The sequence below is a fragment of the Strix aluco genome, chromosome 8 (assembly GCF_031877795.1).
Source record: "Strix aluco isolate bStrAlu1 chromosome 8, bStrAlu1.hap1, whole genome shotgun sequence".
In the NCBI taxonomy this organism is placed as follows: domain Eukaryota; kingdom Metazoa; phylum Chordata; class Aves; order Strigiformes; family Strigidae; genus Strix; species Strix aluco.
Window position 1 is genome coordinate 32,295,109 of NC_133938.1, and position 25,348 is coordinate 32,320,456.

General features: G+C 38.4%; 2 protein-coding genes across 13 annotated transcripts in view; both read right to left on the reverse strand.

The window, feature by feature from the left end:
* The window catches only part of RABGAP1L (RAB GTPase activating protein 1 like), a 263,781-nt gene that overhangs the window by 172,509 nt on the left and 65,924 nt on the right, over window positions 1-25,348 (reverse strand). The gene's annotated exons all lie outside the window — the stretch shown is intronic.
* GPR52 (G protein-coupled receptor 52) lies at window positions 284-4,644 on the reverse strand. The gene is made up of 2 exons (XM_074833056.1): window positions 4,122-4,644; window positions 284-3,234 (listed from the first exon to the last, which is right to left on the reverse strand). The coding sequence occupies exon 2, from the start codon at window positions 3,040-3,042 to the stop codon at window positions 1,957-1,959; it is 1,086 nt and encodes a 361-aa protein (XP_074689157.1). The 5' UTR covers window positions 3,043-3,234; window positions 4,122-4,644; the 3' UTR covers window positions 284-1,956.

The following is a 25,348-nucleotide window of genomic DNA, read 5'->3' on the forward strand; positions in this document are numbered from 1 at the left end:
GTAGACATGGAGCATTAGAGATACGTGCAAAGAATACTACTCATTTTTTCATATCTATCAGGGCTAATTGTCAGCAACAGCTCAGCTTAGCTAGAGGAATGTTTCAAGTCATATTTCAATCTGTTTTAGATTGTGCAATGCTAGAAACTGGTATATAAACATTTAAGATGGCAAGTAAGCAGCTTTGAGGTCTGAATTTTAAATTGTTCACTCTTGAATCCTAACCCAAAAGAACTTTCACAGAGAACAGAGCGTAACATCAGGGAACTAACGCCAAGGCTGGTTTTGATATACATAATACTACTTTATTCCATTGTTTCAACTTTCTTACAGGTTTAAAAAACGTACAGGGGTTCAGAACCACCTCAACAGAACAAAGAATACATAATTAAGGGAGCTCTAGAATCAAACCACAAGTGTGCAAGCGTGGTTGGCTTCCATTACAAAAAGTAATAGGCACGATCTTTACATATGCATTTTGGTGAAAGAAGGAATAATAGTGCAGTGTTAAAAGGCACCAATAATCAATAATTGGGCCTTTTTTAAAAGCCAATAACCATCTAAGAAAATTACATTTGGTTCAAAATAATAATTTAAATATTTTATCGATTGGCATGCATCTGAACCCCTGGCAATTTATTACACAAACCTAATGTGCGCCCTTGCAAAATAAAAAAGATTTCATCAGTGGACCTGAAAATCAGTTCAGTACAAAAGGAAAAATACTGAAGCTCTTTGCCTGCATTTAATACTAAACTGTCTTGTTCACCTCCTCCAAGAACACTTGTCTAACAAACAGCTATTCAACAACTGCACAGAAGTATGTCTCTTAAAGCAAGTGTAATTTTTTAATCCTGTAGCATTGACCTATTCCATGTGCTATGAAAACATTAGGCACAGACCACAATTTACGTTTTCTCTAAAAAAAATACAGTTATGTGCAAGCTAGGTTCACACAACGGATTGACAGCTACAACAGTAAGCTATTTAGACTTCCCAAAGTAAAGGGTTAGTTAGTTTTAATTTTCTAAGCAGTGATGCACACTGCTGTGAGCGATTATCATATTTGCATTAGGATTATCTGTGTAGCCAATAAAGGAAAAGCTTTAGTACACCCTAAAGGACACTACATCAATACTGTGTGCTAATTTAACAGGATCAAGAGAATGAAAGACTGAAGAAGTCATTGTACATGGGCAGCTGCAGTTAGCCAGCCAGCCAGGAAGGGCTATTGCTTTCTGCAGGAAGAATGGTTTGAAACTCTGTTTACCTCGTAGGTGCCCTCAAACTAAACCACTTGGACGCCATGGAATCTAGGGATGCACAGTATGGAAAAAAGGGGGAAATGAGAGGGAGAGCTTCTGTGAAAGTTGTACCAAAATGCGCCATTTTATCCAAAAGCGTCATGCCCGGTGTAGGTTTTATGCATTGCGGATTGTTTGTACAACTGAAAATTGTACAAGATGTGAGCAGAGATAGAGCTGATTATTAATCTGCAATATCTACTACAGTCCTCAGGTATATAATTTACGGATAGCCACTTACTGTGTTGTTGATTGTTTCCTCTTAAATATATTTAAATTCAGAAGGCTACATTATATTCTGACACAAAGATAGTAAGACAACTTTTCTACAAGGGGGAAAATATAAGGTAGCAACTAACTTATTTTGTGAGGAACCTCCTCTGATGTGGTAGTTATTTCATGCCCTTTGGAAGATTTTTAGTTCTGACTTTCTTCATCGTCTCTGTCGAATTGCTCTCCTCACAATTTCGCAAGAGCTATATTCAAGTTCAGCGAGCCCTCTTAACAGCAGCCTTTTCCTTTTCCGCAATCACTTTTAAACTCCCTCTAACATCATAGCAAGCTATTCAAGTAAACACTTCTCTTCTGGCAAGTTTCCAGACACAGCAAATACTATCAAAACTCCGCGTTTGATTACATGCGCCAGTTTTCTTTAAATGGAGCAGGAATTAGCCCGTTTTCTTGGTTTAGGGTCCCGTACATCCCTGTCTTTTAAACACATACAGGATGAACATATTGTCTCTGACAGTCTCCGCAGTCCCAGCCTGAAAACGCTGTTGGAGAGGCTATATATCACACAGTTGCAGAAACTATTGCTTATAGCAAGCCATGTCGTTAAGAAGGAAAGTGCTGGGTTTTCCAACACCCTAGAGCTCTCCAGCAGAAAGTATATGATATAGGGGAGCCACAGCATGTAGAACACACTGGTTATCCGAAACAAAACCATGGCATAGCGGCGATCGGGGCTGTGCCCAGTCTCCCCAGCAGCATCCACTTCGTGGCTAGGAAATCGAGCTCTCCGATCATTTATCTCTTTGGTGTGCTGCCGGCAAATTTTAAAGATGTGGAAATACGTGAAACATATGACAAAGGCAGCAGGAGCGTATAGTAAGCACACGATAAAGCCAGTAAAATAGGCATTAGTTAGCCAGGAGGTAGCACACCATTCAAAAATATCTCCATGGTAACCAGGTTTTCCCCAACCAAAAAAGGAAGGCAAGAAGATCAGACAAGAGTATATCCAGATCAAAATGATGCAGATTCTCAAGCGACAAGGTGTGACCAGCTGATTATAGGAGAGAGGCTTTGTTATAGCGAGATAGCGATCCACACTGATGCAAGCAAGACATGCCATAGATACGCTTTTTAGCACAGAGATGATATATCCAAAAACTTGACAAGTCAAGGACTCGTGGACACCTGTCGAGTAGTGGAGCAGTGACAAAGTAGGAACCAAGCAGCTAACTCCAACAAAAAGATCAGCATAGGCCATGGTCTGAATAAAATAGCTGGTGGTATAATGATGCAGAAGTGGAGCACAGTGAAAAACAAATATCACAGTTAAGTTACCCGCAATAATTAAAAATGTTAGCAAGACAATAACAACTGTCTCAAGGATACAGATGTCAACTGCATTGTAGTGACCAAATCCAAGAGGGCAGGAGAGATGCTCAGATACGTTCATAACACTACTGCTCATATTCAGAGTCCTCCATTCAATCCATCGGGACTGGTTCATGTTTTGTGATTAGGGAACACTGCAATCTGAGCCTTAGTGAGCAGATGACCTGCTTAACAGCAGCTAAACTCTGCTTCAGCGTCTCACGATCTCTCTTTGTAGACACTGCCAGTGCTTACATTTGAGAGGATTACAGTCCCATAGCTGTTGATGCCTCCTCAGCATCAGTGCATCACCTCTGGCACACCTTAGCTTTAAGGAAAGAAAGAAAGAAAAGAAAAGAAGAAAAAAAAAAAAAAAAGCCAGAAAGAGAAAGGCCACTGATCAGCTCCTCCAGTGCTCTTCACCAATCTTTAGCAAACACAAGGCACTTCTAAAACAAACAGGTACTGTGAAATATGGAAATAAAAACCGACAAAAAAAGAGACAACATTCATTTCCCAGGGAAGGAGGGGGGAATCTCTGACTGCTTATTTTCCTGAGAAAGTCATTTATTTGGAATCTATTGGGGTGAGGGGGAGGAAGGGAAGGAGGAACCTCGGTACAGCTCAGGTTTCCTGGACCAGCAGTTACTGGAGATAATCTTTTTAATGTCTCAATTTAAATCACAGACTGACTGGAGAGTAAAGGAAAAAAGTTCATCATCTAACGCTGTTTTTTCTGGCTCCATTCAGGAGATGGTACTCCGTCTTATCCATGCTATTCTTTGGAAAGGTAAGGAAAACATTTTTGTCAAGGTTAATTCCAATAGACTCACCACTGTTTGGGTATGAATAATGAATTTTATTTGGAGGGAGACGGGTGGGGGACAAGGCAGATTTGTCCTCTGACTCCCAAGAAAGAAAACATACATCTCACATACAATGAGAAAGATCGTGTCTATTCATTTAAAAATGAAACTAATTTAAGAATAGAATGTGGAGACTTATGTCAATATGCACAATTCCTTCAAACAGTTATAGTCCATTACAATTATTAATGCCAGAAGCATAATTCAAGGTCCCCACAGACAAAATAAATCCTCTTGAATTTAATTTCAGCAATGGTAATTTAAAATAATCATCTTTGGAAACTCTGCCATGTCTGCTACAGTGGATCAATACCCAGGAGTTCATAGGTATATCCATGATATTGCTCACCTCTGTAGCAACACCTGAATCATTTCACAAACCCCCATACAACGAGAACAGAAACTTCCATCTGCATTCTGCTGTGAAGCTAATGAAATGCTGATTTGACTAGAAAAGCTGCCATTGTTTACTACTCCATTATTCTGTTATTCAGCTTCATCTTCTACGTAGTTTTAGGGTTTCTATATTTATGAGATGATCAGCAAAATAAATAGTTGCTTTAAAAAAATGTTCTTCTAATTGCAGGACATTACCTTGTTCATTTTATTTGCAGTTACGGAGAAAGCAAACGTTAAAAGAAAGCATCTTCTGTGTTCAGTTTTAAGTAAATGCTTGATTAGTTCAGGAATCATTAGGCAGGTAATTAATTGTATACAATCTCGCTTTTTGAAAGGCCCCTAAAATGTTAAAACCATCTTTAATCCTAGAGTTCCTGAGACTAGAAGACTGGCAGTGAGAATTAATGAATCCACACAAAATGATCTCCAAGGTCATTCAGCTATTATGCTGGCATTTGCTTTAAGTCTCTTTAAAAGTACCAGAATCTCTCCGATGTTTCTGATAGTCCTTGCTGTGTCTTCAAGAGGAATTTCAGATACTAGAAAAGAAAAATTTTCAATGCTGTTGCAGCAGTTTGAGAGAAAGCATTCTTTTTGGAGTTAATTTCCTGTCGTGCATCGCCACGCCGTACAGAAAGTCCTTCTGATTTTATAACATCCCAGAATATTTCCGGCTATCCATTCCCTTCGTCTATAAGCCACAGAGCACGTATAAAATGACTACTTTGTCTAATTCTTTGTTAAAGCAATAGAGCAATCTCTCTCACCTACACGCATCCTTATCGGCCGCTATGATGAACTGCTTGACAGGGGAGTCCTAGTGACTGTGGTGCGGCTGGAGCTTCTGTCGCTATTTCTCTCCTTCCCCCTCGAAATGATTGCTTGCACCTGAGTCCGCTCCTCCTCCTCCTCCTCCTCCTCCCCCCCCCCCCCACACCCCCGACCAGCCGCCGCAGCCGAGCCGGGCGCTGGAAAGGTGACTGCCCCCCCCGCCCCCAGCCAATGGCCGCGCCGCGCCGCCCTCACTAGGGAAGGGAACGGCGGCCGGGCCGGGCTGGGCCGAGCCGAGTCGAGCCGAGCCGGGCCGCCGGCTCCCCCCGCAGCGGCACGGCACGGCACGGCACGGGCGGCCCCCAGGACCCTCTGCCCCGGGACCCTCTGCTCCGGCGGGGCCGCAGCGCCCGGGGCGAGGCGCGGGTGTTCCCCCCGGCCAGGCCGGTAACCGGCGGGGCGGGGCGGTTTGGGGGTGCGGGGAGGTTTGGGGGTACCGGCCCAATTCCTTCAGGCTGCTCCGCTCCGGGCCCGCACGGCAAAGCCCGCTGAACAGCCCAGAATTAATTGGAGTGTCTCAAGTCCACAGGATACACACCCAAACCCTCAAACGCCCGAATTGGGTGCACCCAACTCAGCTTTTATAGCCAGAGAGAGAGAGAGAGGCAATTTTAGAAACCGCCATCATCGCCTCACTAAAAATGTTTGGGAAAAGTTATTCTCAGATTGCTAATTTCGCAGGCATCTTTTAGACGTCTGCACATGTTTAGCTCGGTAAAATATTTGCCATGGCTCAACACAAATTTTCTTGTCTTGCTTAACAGAAAAAGCTACAGTCTCCTAAAAATTAATTATTTTCATACTTAAGGCAGATTTAGTTTAAAACTCAGCTGCAACTGGTTTCAATACTGTACCAGTTTTTAATTGCTTCAACCGATGACAAACATCGGCTTAAATACAAATACTTGCGAGTAACACATTATTTTTCAAAGCAGACTTTCTAACCCAATTAACCCATCTCTCTATTCATGCAAATGGATGCTGTTATTCCCTGATTAAGGACTCAGAACTTTTGTTTACTTCATGCTTCCTAAAAATAAAACCAGTAGCAGAAGTACAATCATCAAAGTTATCTTGCATAGACACCCCATACATCCTTAGACACAGAGAGGAACAGCAGGTTCAGACACCAAAATACCAACCACAGAACCGTATTCTGGGCTACAGATCAGCAAGAGACACGTGTCAAGGGTGGCATCGGAGGCTTTAACAAACCAAGTCATTAGAAACTACAGTGATTTAAATTCTTTTAGTTCCAAGGCAAACCACAGGCAAAATTTTAATAAGCTGCTCCTGGGTTAACATCTTGTATTTCGAGTATAGCCTGGAGCAAATATTCCAGGCTGAATGACAAGTCTGTAGAACTGTGAAGCAGCATAAAATGCAGCAGGGTGAGAGTGGTTTGCAATAACGGCGTGTGATAATCCCAAATTCTTCCATCGAAGGATTTAAGAAAAAAATTAAAATCACTCCAATACCTCAGAACTCTAAATGGCTGCGACAACAGATTTAATGACTAAATTTAGTCCCTGAGTACAGCTTTAAGCCATAGCTATCCATACCACAGGCGGAACAATAGGAAGCAATTTTTATTCCTCCTCTTCCCACTCCTCCTGCGGGGGAGGAGGAGGAGGAGAACAAACAACGGTGTGCACAGGCATGGCAGCAACCAGGACTTCTCCCTCTCCTCCCTGGGCCAGTTCCTGGTGGGCACCGGAGAAACAAAGCGCCAAAACATCTTAAAACGTCTGTTAGAAAGCCTCAAAGACACGGGGGCACGTCAGAGAAACAAAGGTGAAGCCTAAAATTAAATGGACCACAGAAACGATGTGCTCAGCGCATCCTGCTCGATACAGATTTGAATATTGGTAACGGCTGAAGCTTCCAAATGTTACGGCGACCACTGAGTCACCTTGCTCACAGGTCAGACCCAGCCGATGTGCAAAGCCGCAGTGCCTATTGCTGTGTGCCCAGAGTACCGAACTCTGATAACAAGCACTCGTGTCAGCCAAATATTTCAGGTCTGTACAAGAAACCCAGATACTGCTAAGCAGGTAAGAGGTAACAGAAAAATCAACGGCAACCTCTGCTGGTTGGTTTTCAATGCAGGTAAAATGCTTTCCTTTCAAAAACTATAATTAAAGGGACAAAGTGATTCCAAAGTAAGGAAGATTCATTTCTTTCTTCATGGAAATACCAGCAGGCTTCCTTCACTACAAAAAAAAAAAAAACAAAAAAAACAAAAAAACAAAAGTCATGCTGCAAGCTGCTAGTGGCTTCATCACCTCAGCTACTCCTGGAGCCCAGCTCCCAGGGGCATTTTCTAAGAAGCAGCAGTGCAAACTGCAACAGACCAACTGCACTAACTTGTACTGTATTTTACCTATATTTGGAGGCAAGTGAAAATTAAAGCAGAAATCAACTAGTCCTGACAAAAGTGTGCAATTACAGACAGAATTTTACAAGATGTGGCAATACTGGAATGTTACATCAGAGGCAGAACATTAAAAAGCTACATGGAAAAAGTTTTCTATCTGTAGATTAGAGACACATTAGGGACTCTGGCATAGTTTTAAACTAAATGTGCTTCTGGATTTTTTTTAATTTGCATGTAAACAAAAGGAAGTGAGAAAGAGAAAACAGTTATATTGGAAGAATTTAATGGCTGTCACCAAGGCAGTATTTTACATGGTGCATAAATTCCATAGCTGGTTAAGTCCAGCAGAAGGACTGAGCACTCTTCTTTGAGCTGAATAGAAGAAGCAACTCCACACCTTCTTTATAAATCACATCACCTAGAAACAACAGAAGTTACCATCCAAAACAGAAGACTCATACCACCTTACCCTGCTGAAAACAGAGATGTGGCAGGAGCTCGAGCTCTGTGTATGAAAAGAAAGCCTGAGAAAGCAGTGGGGATGTGTGTGAGCCTGTAAGGAAACGAGATACAGCTGCTCAGGCAGAAAAAGACCATACAGAGGTAGATCTAGAAGCTCCAAGCAAGGAATCAATCTATTACTCATTTCTTCTATTCAGAAAGCAATAGGAATATTTGTTTTCTAAATCTTTTTTTCTGCAAGGCAAACAGGACTGATAGAAGCAATTCCTGCAATGTACGAAGAAGCATCTCAGTCGCACCACTCATTTCTGGTTTGAAGGCTTTCAGGACTCTCTTTGTTAAAATATTGGATGGTCAGCTGGATTAAATGGACAACAATAATTTCTGTAAAACCTTTTAAAAAGGCATTGATTAGAGCAGGGAGATGCAGCTGACACTGTGGGATGAGGAACATAATAGTTATTTACTTAGATGCAGACCTGAATGACAATATTGATACACATACCAGCTCCTTATTCTTTTCTTCTGCCCAACTCCTTTTTTCTTTTTTTTTTTTTTAAAGTATTACTTTCTTTTATCCCCTTTCTCCTTAACCTATAAAGGTGTTTCTTCAGTTTGCTTTATTTTTATCTGAACTACCTCTAGCATTTACTTGTTCACCAAATCATATGGACACTATGGTTTTGTTTTTAATGCCTCCAGAAAAATTCTGTTCTATAAAGCCTGCAGCTTGTAGTGCAGCTTAAAGAGGGCGAGGAGGAAGAAAAACGAGTAGTTGCCTTAAAAATTTTGCGTGTGTGTACGCAGCTGTTTTTTTTACATCAGACTAGTGCTTGAAGTTGCTCTCTGAAGTCCTATTGGTGCTGTATTTAAGACAGAAATTAGTTTTATTTGTTATTTGGAATATAAAGCCTCTATCCAAAATCCACCCACTACAGCTGTCTGTCTAAAAAACTACCATGAAGAGCTCTAGCTTACACAGAACACACAGGAATTTTCACCTCAGTACAGGCATATAATATGAGATATAAAAGGTATACATATATACGTATAAAAGCATTGTTTTTTCTCAAAATAATCTTCGACTTCTGAAACACTTTATGTTGGAGAGCACCTCTGGATATCAACACCCTGCTCAAAGCAAGGCCAACCTGAAAGTCACGTCCAATGCCAAATTTAGGCCAGGTTATGCTGGGTCTCATCTAGCTGAGTTGTGAACATCTCTAAGGATGGAGATTTTGCAGCTTGCATGGGCTCCTGTTTGACCACTCTCACTGTGACTCCCAGTATCAGCTCAGAATTTTTCTTGTTGCAGTTTATCTTTATCACCAAGACTAAACATGCTTGCCCCAGTGGTAATAATCCCAAAGTGTTAGTTCTTAAGGAAACTACAGTATCTTGTTTAAAGCCATGAAATACTTCCCTACCTTCTCATTTATCAGTTTTGCTATCACAGATCAGTTTTTCTTCCCTTCTCCCTCCCACCCCATGATCATAAAGCATTCTTTATGATAAATCATTTTACAATGCTATGGCCCACATACCCTTGTGACTGCAAGAAAGATCAAGTGATATGAGTTGCACAGCTACATTTTTGAAATGCAGATGCTCATGTGGAGCACTTACCTCACTGTTACAGGAAAAAATCATCCCCAAAGCCTACATGAACCTTTTCTGCATTAGAGGCGAAACTGAATTTGATGGCAGCAACCAAGTAGGTTCTATAAGGTGGGAAAGAAGGAAGGGGCCAGTATAATTTGGAATGGAGGGTGGTGGGAGTTCAGGTAAGAGGCTGGAAGGGGACAGTAGCTTTCTAAAAGGTCAAGGTATTGTGAGGGATGTGGAAGGGAGCTACTGATCCCTTTGTCTTTTACTACTGCTCTCAGCAGGCTCCGTTTCAGCCTGATCCTCTGCTGGACTCCCAGCCCCAGTTCTTTTCCAATACTGTTTCTAACGAGGCAAATATTAGCCAGTATCACATGAATGCTAGGTAATTAGGATGCTGTGATGCAGAACAAGAAATTGGCAGAAATTTTTTTTTTTTTTTCATGTGTTGTGGTGGATCAGTAGATAAAGATGGGCATTCACAGCTGCAAGTTTATTGTGCAGTCCTTTCATGCTGTTATTTAATAATTACATTGAACATTTCTAAAGTTTGAAACTTTTAAATTAGCTACTAACATTATTCATGTATTTAATAAATATTAAACAAGTTTTCAGAGTAAAGTGCTGCAGTCTCCCTTTAAACATTACAACCTGTGATCTCACAGATTAGATGGTTACTTTTCTGAATTTTACATTAAAGAACATTTTTCTTCAGGAGGAGATTGTATTGATGCTCCTATGACAAATGGAATTCACTTTACAAGCTCAATTCGGAGCGACAAATACCACCAAAACTTCTGTGACTCAAATCAATAGAAATAATACACCATGCAATAAACTATCAAGAAGGGAATTTACTTCAGGGAAATGCTGTGAAGTCTAATGAATGGTGATAATTAGCATTTTTCAAGAATTAAACATATCATTTACTTAAAACAAACAGCACTTAAGCTACAGAAGGATGCCATTTACTAACTGACCACATATGATAACAAATGCTTTATAAATGAATGAAAACTGTCATTGGAAAAACAAGAAAAAAATCTTATGATGGTATGAAAAGCAAAAAATTAAACATGTGCCCTCAGACAGTTTCATGCATCTCCCACTAAAACTAATCCACCTGCTCTTAAACTAGCAGTAGTTTTAAAAAAAAAAAAAAAAGTATACTGGCAAAAGAATACAGGCTTACTACTACCACTGCTCCAGGCATCCTGATGGAGGGCCCTGTTATTTGCATTGCTTTTCCTCTAGCTCCTGCTTTTGATTACGTGACTAATGTTTAGTTGGTGGTTTGTGAAAGCACACTGACAGTGTGAAAGAATGTGCATTTCATTGAAAATTGGCCCTCTGCATTTCAAGTACCATAACAAACCCATACCCTATCTATACAGCTGTCCTACCACAAAACATAGCCTCTAATGCATGAAAGGTACATTAGATTGAACAGAAATGAACTACCTATTAATTACACTGCCTTCAAGAGATGATTAAAATTTTCACCTGGTAAATCAAAGGACAGAAGATAGCAATTAAGAGAACTGTAAATGAAGAAATACTGAAATGTAGAGAATAATCTGAACAGTGCAGGTAGTATTACCCCTTATTTTCCTGTGGGAACCATTTCTCATATTTTAAAATAATACCTAAAAGATTATTTTAATACTGTGTTCATTTAAATTTATTAGAGGCATGTTTTGACATAGTTATGTTTTCACTAATAATTCTGTCTATGTCAAGGCAGGAATTACACTCCATAGATAGTGGTATTTGAAAAGCTTATCACAACTGGGCACCAAGGAAGTATATGTTCAGAAGGATTCCCACTGACTTGGCAGAAGCATAAAGCTCAGTCAGTATTAGTAATTCCATTTCAGTAGAGCTAGAATAACAAACTTTAAGGCTACTAAAAAAAAAGAATCGCAAACACTATGATCACCTACTTTCATTTTTCATATACTGCAAGCCAAAGAGTTCTCTTAAACTACAGCATGACCTTTTAAAAGTCAACAAATTTTGATTTAATGCGTTCAAATGACAAATAATTTATTGGAGCCTTGATTAGGAAGCCAAGTTCTAAGGCCCGTGCAAAAGCAACTACTAAGATACGAACACAAGGATCAAAACCATATACATCTGTCAGTCTTTCAAAATCACAAGTTTGGATGCACCAAAGAATAAAGTTGAAGTACACACAAATGTGACTTTCATTCTTCACTGCCATTTAAAAACAAACACACACACACAGTTGCACCCAGTATTTTTTCTTTAAATTCTCCCAGGAGCATCACTTCTACTTCATCCTCAAAGCATTCCTCAGAACTCAAAGCCAAGGCCACACATCCATCAACTACTGTATGATCAACACTGCATGCGCTTCCAAATCCCTCTCCATCTCAGGACCATACTTCTGAACGTCACAACGGCAAACCTGTACGACAAAAACCTCCCCACCGTAATCTTTGGCAACTTACTTTTAATCTGTGCTGAAAGCTACAACACAGAGAACATTCGTGTGCATAATTTATCTTCTTCTCAAAAATAGTTTAAAACCCTTCAGAATTATCCACTTCACTCCAATTGTCTTTTCTAAAAATTGTTAACTGGCATCTACCATTACGCGACAAATTCAGAGACGCATGTCAGAAACAGATTCAAATCCACTTTTCATGGATGCGGCTTAGGTTAAATGGTCACCCAGTACATTCTCCCAGAGCATCTAGTCTGATCTAGAGGGGCTGGCTGGAAGTGCGTGCCTAGTCACATGGACAGTTTACGTTTTGATTTGCGTACATAATTGACACATTCCACCCTAAACTTTTCCTTTAATAGATTTTTTAAAAATAGTGCTTCCTCAAGGAGACAAGAGGTGGCTCAGAAAAACACCGAACAACTAGGATCGTTTAGAAGAAGAGTCATAGCTTCAACTATTGGTATAGACAAGAATTAGTTAAGAACTCAAGATTCACTGTTTGTTTTAGAGCAAGATCTACTGAGGAGCAGGCGGTACTGATCCCAAATTTGGACTAGTAAATCCAATTTCATTATTTCTCGAGAACAAAAAAGATGAAAACAATCAAAGTAAATTGTGAATTTTAGAAGACTATCTTTAAACAAAGTGTTACTCAGTATTACTATTCTGCCACTTTTGTGAAGAAATCGAAAAGAGGAACATGGAAAGGATATGGCATGAAAACTATTTATACACTGAAGCATGGCACAATTTCTTTTTACAGATTTTAAACTCAACTTCATTTAGACCAAATTTTCCTCCCAGCTGGAACTGCTGAAGAGGTATCACTTACATTCTCTTACAGCACGGTGTCTATATCAGCACATACTTGCATCAATAACCATATATGAGAAAGGACCAGGAATAGCTTCCTACCAAGAGCAGTCTAGAGGGAAAATTTTGCCAACAGTAGCAGCTGAAGTAAGACTCACAGACATGGAACCCAGCAATGATAGATATTTGGAAAATGCCGCTGAAAGCAAGAGTTACTGTTTTATTTTTTTCCCACAGTTAAAAATTAGCTAATTAAAATTTATAAAATCATCTCACATCTGATAACTATGTTTCAAGATTAATAACATCTAAATACATTCAACTTCCAATAACTAGCAAATTTTGTCTTAAATTACTTTGATTGTATTAGATAATGAGGACATTTATATTTATAGCTAGAAATTGGCACATGTAAAATGTTATGTGAGCTGATAAATTATTTTTCTTATTCAAAAAGAAATACCAACCTGACATTATTTGCCATCTCTAAGAAAAAAAAATTCATTTAAACGTATACTTTATCAGTACTAAAACCAGGTTAAATATAAAGACAGCATTTTTGAGAGAATCTACAGGTCCTTTTGGAAAGAACACTCTCAGGGAACACAGAAGTCTACCGATTAAGTCTGACTTCTTTCACCAATATTAAATTCACATGTAAACCTTTCCCCTCTGCTCAAAACTGTGGTTTGACACTAAAAGTCAATCTATTCATTCATATATTTTTAAGATATATCACATATAACTTCACAGAGCTTGGCATATCAACACACTGAACTAAATACTAGCCTTCAGCTAACTGACAATATGCCTGGGAAGGGCCATATGGGAATAGATGGAAGCACTGGGCTATACCCACTATATTTGTGTAGGATGCTAGTGGCCATCATTTTTGTATGGCCACTAGAATTAATTTGCCTTGAAAAGGCACACAGCATGTTTCTTCCCAGCATGTCTGTAATGTCTGCTGCAGGAACAAACTAAGCATAATTTGTTCCCATACTTTTAATGAAAGATAAGATAAAGAATGACATGACAAAAATGAAGTTACTCACTGCAAAACTTAAACAGTAAGCTGTAAAGCAATCCTCCAGTAAGGAAAAAGAAAACAATGAAACAAAGAGGAAGAGGGACAGCTTTCAACAGCATAAAGAAAAATGCTTCCCCTATCAGTAGCAGTTGCCTATATCTTATTTACAGCCATTAGATATAATGAAATAAAGATATTGGAAATGACTCTCTAACAGTTATGGCTTTCTAATACACTAACTACAACACATAAAAATGAAATCCCAACAGCAATTTTCTACAAAGGAAAGGCTTCATACAGTGATTTGCATTCATTTTTCTGCATAAGTTATGAAAATACTCAGTAGTCAAAAAACTGGCATAGAAATGGAATAAGGCTAGATTTAAAAAAAAAAAAATATATTTTTCAGCTTATGTTCTAACCAAAGTGCTCACAGGGGAAGAGCTTTGCTACATTTCCTGCGCCCCCCCCCCCCCCCGCCCCCCAAGGTTCTTTATAAAACAAAGCAAAAAAAAGTGAGGAAAAAATGGTTACATTCAAAAAGCTATATTTTATTGTTATGGCAACTGATGTGCTAAAAATAAAGAAATAAAGTTGTTATGGCAACTAGAATTTTAAAGGCAGTCAAAAGTAGAATAATCAAACATTCTGCTGGCTTAAAATGTAACGTCTATGACTCAATTTTCAGAAAGAGCTTCAGAGACAAGTAGTGTTTGGTTTTTTTTGGATTCTGCTTTGGAGATCACAATTAGTACAAGTTTCAGAGAACTCTACAGAGTACAAGGGAAGAAATCAAGGTGAACAATCATTCGAAGTTCTCACGGTCAGTAGGAAGAAACACACACCTTAAGCCACTTATTTAATGTCCTAGCGACCTTACCTAGATCCATAAAACATACCAGCTTCTTATTAAAACAAACAGCAATAGGACAGTATTTATGTCAGTCATCACAATGATTGAAAGTCACTACATAACTAAAAGTTACTTAATTATTTTAAATTAAGGACTGAAAAGTTAGGGCATACCAAAATTCATCTGTCTGAAGCAGCAGAGTTCTGCCCCTTTGTATGTATGGAATTATAAAGACGACTATAATTACAAGCTCATAACCTATTTAAATGTCTGATACATGCCTGATCATCATTACAGGGCTCCTAGCTAGATGAGCACTTCCATGACAGTCTTGGAGAACTCACTGTCTCCCATCCAACACTTCTCAGATTGTCAAAATCGCTACTTTTATTAAAAAATTAACAGAACTGTGTGCACTGTGAAATGTTCCAAAGCCCATACTCAGATAAGCCTTAATTAATACTAAGCAAAGTATTTAACAGATACTTCAGAGAATTGTGACTAGAAACAGTAACTTATACTGGAAATATTTGCACAGGAACCATGTAGGTAGCATGTGCTAGCATCCCAGGGTAAGCTGGTATTTTAACACAGTATGTGCCTTGTATTTTGTCTTCACTGCAGTTAATCAAGGTTCCTCCTAGTGTTATTCATAACCCTTTTCTGACCCATGTGAAGTCTCCCAGCCAAGGCCACAAGAGCTACCAGCATGCAGGAGTAGCATGGCCAAGAATACAGATCAAAGTCAGGTTCCTCCTTCACTTGTACTAAAGGGAAAAGAATCAGATAGGTATAACACAGACAAATTTAAGTATATTTTTGCAGTTTTGCTTCCCCAGCCTCAGTATTAATCCTTAAGGCTGGATACACAGTCAGTCCCTGTTAAGCATCACATGAAGCCACAGGTATTTCTAGAGATGCAAATAATGTAGGAAAATATGTTAACTAATGAATCTGTGACAGAGTCAACAGCTTCTGCAAAGGAAACTCCATGTACAACAGTCACTATACATATATTTTCTTTAGCCAGGATAAATCTTAGACATATGAATATCAAGGCTTTAAATCAAAGTTTTAGAATTATTCTGTCTGATGCTGAGGCTAAAGGAGCCAGGCTGCACATTTTCAAGGTTTGTTGCTGACTCAACCAGCTCCTGAAGACAAAAGACATGCTGTTCTAAGCTTTCTATGAAATTAGTTTCCTCATTGTATAATACTCTAAACTTAATCAAGTGCATGGTTGCCTGAAATGTAAGTCTTCGAGTTCAAAGAAAATGTGCAGCAGTCCAAATATCACTCCATTTCCCTGACTGCTATGTAAACCCATTGCTTGCATTCAGCATCTGGGGGTCACATTTCTGGTTATATCAGGTGTAGCCGTTCTGCACTGAATATATATATATGCATCCCAAAAGAATATTTATCCTAACATGTGCATGCACATTTTATCCATAACGTGTTTCTATATTTTCAATTTTCCATTAAAGAAGAATTTGTGAGCAAGCATTTTCATAGAAAGGCAAAGGAAATCCTGGAAGGTGTGACAACAAAGACCAAAAGTGCTTTCTGAAATTACATTTACAAATTCATGAAAGAAAGGTGGCATCGTTCCAAAAGGCACTTCTAATTCCTTTGCCATATAGGTAACAAGAAGCATACTTAATGAGACTGCAATGTTACATTAACCTAACCAAGGCTGTCTGAAGGCTGCCTCAAGAATGGCCTCACCTGTCCTTCCTGCCCTGCCCCAGCTATATGCTCCCATCTCACCCCTTATACCACACCTACACAGCGAATCAATCTCATTGCTCTAACAGAAGAATGGGGGAAGCAAGTTTTCTAAATAAAAATCTACAAATTGCTGTGATGTATCAGCCTTGCAAACACTAGATGAGAGTATACAGAAGAGATGGAACATGCAGTAGAAGAAACCTCTTCTGGCAAGCACACAGCCTGGATGAGGCACAGCCTGCAACCGCTCCCCCTGTATATGACAATTTAGTTTTAGATTCAGGCTGTATATTGTACTACCTGGTCAAAAAAAGATTGTTATTTAGAAACTGGATTGCTTTTGAGACGAACCAGCCATATGAAGATGGCTTTGTCATACGCAGCATATGATTAAAAAATGTGAAGCCCCATATCATCAGTATTCAGTTGTCAGTCTAAAAAACAACTGATGAAAAGTCACAAGAAAAAAAAATTCTTAGCTGCCAAAATATTTGAGTATGTCCACAGAAACCTACATAAAGGATTATTAGAAAGAGTATATGCACTAGCAGACTGCAATTGATCTCCTTTTGGTTAGTTTACCTCAGCAGCTGCAAATTTGCTTGCTGATAGGGGAAATTACTCTTAATTGGTATGAGCGTACTCATCACTGCAAAGGGAAAAAAATGTTTAACGGACACAGGCTGTAAAGAAGATCTATAGGTCTCTCATCTCTTCTGAAGTGGTTTCTGTAAAATGTATTTAATACTAGCTCAGCCCCTTAGAAGAATATCCTAAAGAACATATGAATAATATTGCCATTTGGGGGTTTTATCATAAAGAAGCCATACATAAATTAAGGTAGCAAAAGGTAGCACAATTCACCCCTATATTAAATTCCAGTTTCAATTTAAGTGACATATTCATCACTTAACGTGTGCTTTAATTTTTCTACACATGCAGCTCAAGCCTTTCTGTTTGTTGTCACTGTTTCAATTATTGTGAATTGCCCACTGCTAGCTGCACACTGCTGTGGTAAAACATGCTTTCAGAAAACGTTGACCGCCAGTACTGTTGTTAACAAAGGCATTTTTGAGAGACTTTAAACACCAACTGTGATTCTTTGGAGAAATAAAAAAAGCTAGATACAAAGTATACTTTTGGATCCTTCGATTCTTAGTGTTCCTCTCTAAGCATTTAGGGCTCTCTGTTTAATTCTTACAGCATCTAACATTAACATATCGAAATCAGCAATTAATAGTCAGGAAGAAGCGGTTTGCTCTCTTAAATAAATGTATATATGATTTCTGAAACGTTACCTTCCATAAAACAGTCACAGGAAATATTGTGTATTTTAAAAGCTGACTTCTGCATCTTTTTCTGTGCAAGCAAGTATAGGACCCCAGACTGGCCCTTTAGAGAAAGTAGTTCCTGATGGTTTGAAACAACCCTTCAGAATCACACAACAGTATCTGGAAGGAAGCTGCCTTCAGTTTTATTTCAGACACAAACCCATTCCAAATACAAATTACAGCTAGTAATTCAGATTTTCAAGAGACATAGTCATTTTTAGATAGAGTCGCCACATTTGCATCTGCAAGCCACTTGTATGTGCCAACATGACAGTTCAGCCACCCAGTGACACACAAATGGCCTTCTTATTTCTGAGGCTGGCCTGAAATTCTTCTGAAGACTAACATTACTGTTTATTTACATGTGCAATAACAGAAATTAGCCTTACAAACAAGGCATTTAAAATCCAGTCACTCTGATTTTGAGTGCAGTCTTCTGATTTTCAGAATGTGGATGCTATATGGATAATATCACCTAATTCCTCTCATACTAAGTGCTCCATTATAGTAGCGTACAAAACCCAATGTTTTGTCTCTTCCTCTCACCTTCAACAGCTGCAGCCCTTCAGTAATGCAGCCTCCTGAATGCCAGTTATGCAACCTTTGTTTGAAAGCAGAGACTGGTTAGGAAGAAATGAATTTTAGATGAAAGAGTAATACCAAGAGAAGGTTGGTTGTTTAAAAAAAAATTATGTTCTCAGGACCTGCTGCTCTCTTGCAGTGGTCTGAATACATAACAATTTGCTTCATCTAAGTAGTGCCCTATGCTGCAAGAGAGAGATGCACACACACAGAATGAATATGCATTACATAAAAACAACACACGCTGCAGAGAACTTCAGAAACGATGCAGTTTTATTCTGTGGTGTAGAACACCATTGTTTAAAACGTCTTCTCACTAGGGCTGCTCTTTCAGCATCATTACTGGGGCAGGAAAACGGAACATCTATTAACAAACCAATATTCAAATTAAACTAGGATACCTATTAATGTTTTATCTAGGAAGGAGTATCTTGGATTTTAGAACGAGCTCTGAGGTGCCAAGCATTTAGCAGAACTGCCAGCTACTACCGCACACTCTACTGCAAAGAAATAGCGAGACACCAAGACATCCCCGCTCCATCCTACCGAACAAAACACTTTTTGTCTGCATCAATATACATATATCCGGAGTCTGTGAGACTATCAATTTTAATATCAATTCTTCCAATAACCATCATTTAAATCTATCCAGGCCATAACAGTGATATTACCCATGGTTTTATCATTCTGTTTGAAACAATGGGCAACTACGCTCTCCTGTTTTTGCAGGTAACAGATTATAAATTCACACAGACAAAAGAGAACACGTCTCCAAGAGGGCAAATGCAGATCTGATTTGCACTCTACCCTTCAGAACAAATGTGTCAATTTATGTCACTTTTAGAGCCAGTAGATCATACAGCACCCCAAGAGTCAGGAATTGTGTCATTTTAGTGCTATCATAAGTGGTTATGTATGGAAAAGAAATCACAGGAAAATTCTTAATGTGGCAGAACTTTTTATAATTTTATGCAGGCCCTGAAAAAAAAAATATTGGCGTTATTTTCCACCTCAAATATCATACATAAAAGTTAAAATTAAGATAACATAAAAATAAAAATTACTTATGGATGCTACTCCTTTTTTCCCTGAAAGAGCTGTCATTCAGTTGAAGAATTTCTTTGAAGATGAAGAGTGAGCACAAGATTTTCCCTTTTGTGCATACAAAATTGAAAGATTTTCTCCAGATAAGATCTAAATGAATCAAAACTTGGCAAATTAAATTCACCTTAGGGACATTTTATTCCTGAGTTTTTAAGAGTAACATTAACATTTACTATGAAACTAGGTACCCCAGTACATTCATAATAAACTAAACCTTTTATCTGAAGTCTGAATTTAAATGAAGCTATTTAAAGAATTAAAATTCTGTCAACTTCTGCTCTTCAGAGGCAATATTTTTTCACTAATAAGTACTTTCAGTTCATATATACTTTATTATTCCACAGTGTGCAACACCACTAAAATAATTCAAACAAGTGAAAGACTGTCAGCACTAACAGCTCAACTTATACCTAAAATGAGGCACCTTATCAATCCAACCAGCATATGATCTGACTTTTCTCTACAAACCACATTATATTATAAAAATATCAAGAATCTAATTGCCATGAAATGAATAATCTCAGTTTAAGAGAAGAGTTAAGTAATAGTCATCCTATCCTTACCCTTTCAGAAAAGGTAGAGAAGAGTAAGACTTAAGAAACTGTCTATAGGTACTGAATTTAAAAGAAGCATGAAACTGGAAAAGTTGCACATATACATCTCGAAGTGATCAGTTCCTCTAGAATTATTTTGCTTGATATCCAAGTATCTCATTCAAAAAACAATAAAACAGGTATTAGTTACCTCTCTTTTTAGTTAAATTAAAAAAACCCCACAGTTTTTTAATAATGATAATTGGTCATTATATAATAGAATCTTTTATAACTGGTAGAGTATATAGCTATGCTATTCTTGATATCTAATCTCTCTAAAAGTTAAGAGAGACTATTCCTAATTAGTAGAGAGAACAAATAAAGATGCAAATTGAAAACTAGAACAACAAAAATAAAATAGATCAGCATTTCTGAAACTTTCTAACTTTTATTGCTGGGAAATGTGTTCAGTGCAAAAAGACAGGCATGCTGTGTTTTGAATATTTGTAATCACAAATTGGGCAAGGTACCACATTCAAAGATTTCAGGATGCTTTCTTGTAAAAGGGGGGACCTTTGTCATTTTCAGTAGGCTGTTTGCCATAAGCACATGTGTCAAAAGAAAAGATTAGTAGTTGTACCAGTTTTGGTCGTAGTCCAGGACAGTAGTTAGACTATTTGGAAATTTCAGACTGCTTCACTGCACGGGTAACAGTTTTGAAAAACTGCTGCAAGAAGAAACCAACACGTTACATATACATTGTCTGCGACCGGAGTGCTTAACAGACAGAGCTCTGATGAAATGGGTCGCTCCCCGCTATTCTGGGCACAGAACATCCAAGTTATTCCTCGCTACGTAAAAGCATAAACCCCCCCATTTTCAGTTAGGACAAACAGATGCAGCATTCTGAACACAAATATTTGCTACAAAAATACTCTAATGTTTCAGTCCATTAACCAACCTGCTGTGGCAGCTGGTGAACAGTCATCTTTTTAATTAGACACCCTTACTGATTAATTAGTCTCAGAACACTGAGCAGTGGAACCCTGCATGATGCCATTGGGACAAAAAATATTCCTCTTCCTAGTGCTAACTTAATATCCTTTGGTATTACTGCAAATAACAAGCTTGATTAATTTTCTACTCTGACTAAAATAGCCTTCCTATGTAAGTAATTCTCTCAATCCACAGCTAAACTGTTTCAACCCAACTGTTTCACACAAATAATAATAAAAAAAAACCCCCACCAAAACCACAAACATGGCATCAAGGCACCACTTTCAAAGTCAACTGCATTTAATCCTATTTGCATAGACACAGTGGCTCATTTGTAATCTCCTCCACTTTCCTTCCTCCACATTTACTAACTATGCAAGCAAACTAGCAATAAAAATAAAAAAGCCCAGTAAATATTAAGTATGAAGCAAAGAAGTAAATACCTTTTCTCATTTGAACAGTTTTGGTAATTTCAAAGTTTAAAAAGCAAATACATTTCTACATTAAGTTTACATGGAAGTTGATCTTTACTTCAGTCCTTTGAGATCAGTTTGCAGCTAGATGCACCAAGGAAAACAGATTAATTAAAGTTAATTCAAAGGAAGATTGTGCTTAAGCAGATGATGAAACTTCAACAATGGTGTTTGCTATTTTTAGCTATCCTATTTCTAACTTTTAATTTTGAACAAGAGACTACCATTACATTTTTGGGAGAAGAGATGATACAGATATCCGTTTGTAGGACTTCTCATAGTCCTACCCACTATGGAAAAAGTTATGTTCTCAGAAGGTGCTTATAATAATGCAATACAGTTGTTGAAGAATTCCAAAGATTTTTCTCTACTGTAGCTCTTCCGTTTCTGTAGAGGTTTGTAGCTGAAGTCTTAAGATTGATCTGATGACCAGCCAGTCGGAGACCCCACAGCAAAGCTACAGCACGTCACCTCTGCCAACAGTAGAGCAGGCTGGAAGCCACAAACCCACTCACAATCAGGAAACAGAGACAAAGAGCAGCAGCATTGTCTAAAACTTACACAGGCTGAAGCCAGCAAGCTTCTGAGGAAAAGGACCACGCCATGAGAATTGTTTGGCTCCTGAAGAGTACCAGAAACTTGTCAAAAAAATCAGTTTATTGTCACTAACCAAGAGAAACCCAAGAGATGTAGAGATGACTTTGTGGCCAGCACCTCTTGTCCTCCACGTCACACACAACTGATCCTGGCCAAAGCAGCTGAACACAGGCAGCACAGGCCTTGGGACTACATGGATATGACAAAATTAACGTGAGTAATGTGTAACGTGTAATTCCATGAGTGTATACAGACTGCTTCCATTTGCCATCATTTACTGTTCTTTTCAGCAAACAAATGCTGAAGTTTAATTTTGTACCTGGGACTGAAAAAACTTTTTAATCTGAGAGGTCTCCAGAAATCTGAAACCTTAACTTTCGCTTTTTGCTTTATAATGAGAGGATTTGTTTTGTAGGAATCAGGAATAATAATACTGGCCCAAACAGCGTGGATAAAACACATATATTGGCTCTAAATGATTAGATTTCATCCGGCCCACAAACCAATACATTTGCTCCATCTTCTGCAGCAATGGAATGTACTTTCATAATTGGTCCCTACTGCATGAGAATTATACCTCTGTGTGATTACTGCCAATTTCAAATTATTATATTACTGAGATAAATTATTTTCATGATATGGCAACATTCAATCCCCTTATATTGCTTCAGACTTTGGAAGAATTCTTAGGGTTTTCATTTTTCTGTACAGTGGCTTGAAATGTTACTGGCCCAGAAGCAAAACACCACTACGCAGTCAGCAGACAAAGTTATTTTTTGGCCAACTCTTCTGAAGCCTGACCCTTTAGTTAGTTATTATCTCTAACTGTTCTGGGCACATGCTCACATAGCCAAAGGAAATTATGACAATAAACAATAAAAGAATCTTCTTTTTGCTTCTCTTACAAGTCATTTGGGAGGACAGCCTTTAAGACTTTTGACTCAAAGTCACAGTCCATCTCCAAAATGGGCATTCACATTCATATGCAAACTTTCATTGCTTTTGAGTAATGTAATACCACCCGCATCCACTTTACCTGAAACCAGGTTTCTTTTTCTGATCATACTTTTAAAAAATAATAATAATAAATTTAAAACAAGTCTTGTTTCCTTAAACCAGAGCGGCAGCAGCATTTAAAAGTAGTCTATATGTGCTGTTAGATGAACATTATACATATAGCTCATTTCTTAGTAGAAATTGGATTGTAAACTGGAAGTCTTTTATAAAGAAATTATACATTTAACAATTATAAATCCTACTTTAAAATGGTCCATCCAAAAGTTCTTGAACTACAGAATGTGCATGACTGCCTTCTTTTTCTGCTTTCATTATTTTACTTATACAACTACACACAACCCTGACAGGTGTTACTTTCTAAACTTAGGAAAAAGGACTTGAAGGTAGATCATTTCAAGAGTAATCAGTAACAGCACTACAAAACAGGCACCCAGTCCGTAACTCTGAAAAGGTTGGAAAGAAGTCTCGCCCTACAAATTCAGCAATGAGAATGCATATAAAAATGAAACCATGTAAAACAGAAAAGCAAAATGTTAATAATAGGCTGCGTAAGATGTAATAAATATCTGCCCCAATTCAGATGCAACAAGTGTTCTGCAGTAAGTTGCTTTATTACTGCCGTCAAGTGATGGCAGATTTCTAATGGTTTACACACTGGTAGTGCCTGACACCTGTTCTGAAAGGGACAGAGTGGGGCAAGGCTGAGCATAATTACTGGTGAAGACGATTACCAGTCACCTCAATTGTAAACGGGGTAAACTGTGGCTTGCCACTTGTCAGTTTATTGGAGCTCAAAATGTATCTCGTCACGGAAAAAATCATCTGAGTCCCCTGAGAGGAACCAGTGAAGCTGAACATGAAATAACGTCAAGTAGGCAGGAGAAAAAAACTCTATCAATGAAGTGACCCTAGCTTGTGCATGTTTTTCTACTTACATTCTTTTAACAAATGGATCTGACACGCTTGTACAAAAGCTCTATATACAAGTACCAGTATGACCTCTTCATTATCATCACATAGGTGGAATTTTCTCACTCTGATTTGCCTTTGTCTTTTCCTTTGAATAAATAAATAAATAAACACATTTATCTCTGCTGATGTATGTTTTGTTTTCCCCTTCCTGTACTGTGCCACGTGTAGCAGGGTCAAAAGCACACATGCCATAAAGGTAACTAAGACAGATTTTGATTGTCATACAGTACAGATTTACATATATGTCAGAAACGAAGCAGCTGCCAAATCACAACTCCTACTCTCTTAAATTGTATGCAAGACCTACTATTGTGCTCCAGTCAAAATTTCTGAGAGGCTCACGGTAATCACCACGCTGGAACTCAGTAGGAGACGTAAGATAGAGCACGACAGTGCTTGTCAGTTAGAAAATATTTCTGAGAGCATAAGTATTTCTTTCTCCCTTCCCTCCTGGAACTACAAACTCACCTAGAGATGGGAAATGTACTGGCGTGTGAATGCTCCGATATGGAATAGGAAGCACAGTTCACTAGATCATTCTTGACAGACTGTTGACCTCCAGTGCGGAGGACTAGAGGACGTGCCTTTTGGAGAAAATAAGTACAGCATTGATTTTTCTAAATAAGACAGAAATTTTATTTTGCTTTCTGTGCTGAACTGAAACACGAAAACAAGCCCCAAATTACTCTCTCCTACAGAACACATTGAACAAAACACTCCTCTAACTGAAAAATACTGCAGCAGATTTCAGATCTCTGCATACAGATGGATATATATAGAGTAGCATGCATATCAGATCTGTTAAGTGATGTGAATAATAGTTGGCCAATCTAACATATTACTTCTGCACAAACTGCATGCAACTGGCATAGAATAACAAATGTGTCTATATCACGGTCTCTAAAATAAATTTAAATGTTGAGAGTCTGCTATCATTCAGTTCATCACAAGGAACACATTTTTGGCCTGCCAACAATACAATTCTCCTCCACCACTAGCAAGCCCAGTTTCACCAGGAGTTAACCAGCAACACCGCAGTAGTTTTAAAGCTCCATTTTTTAACGTATTTATCTCTGTTTCCCAGAAGAGGTAGTCATAAATTAGCTATCATATGTTCAATACTAGTAATTCCAGCTCTCAGGTTCACCTTTTAAGCTATGATAGTAAAATAAGAGTTTTCAAGACCTGTCCCTCAAGCTAGGCCTCTGAAATCTTCTTTAGAAAAAAATTCATTTAGTTCTCATATAACCAAAGAAATCAAAGATGTTAAAGATGCTTTTAAAGCCAAGCCTCATTCAAGAAAACTGGCCAGCATTCCTTACCTTACTGGTAAGTCCTGACCAACACTATATTGCTTACTACAGTACTCTACAGCATTTGGCCATATACACAGTTCA

What these genes read in the sequence shown, in the direction of transcription:
- GPR52 (XM_074833056.1), bottom strand. Translation starts at nt 3,042, where the DNA reads ATGAACCAGTCCCGATGGATTGAATGGAGGACTCTGAATATGAGCAGT.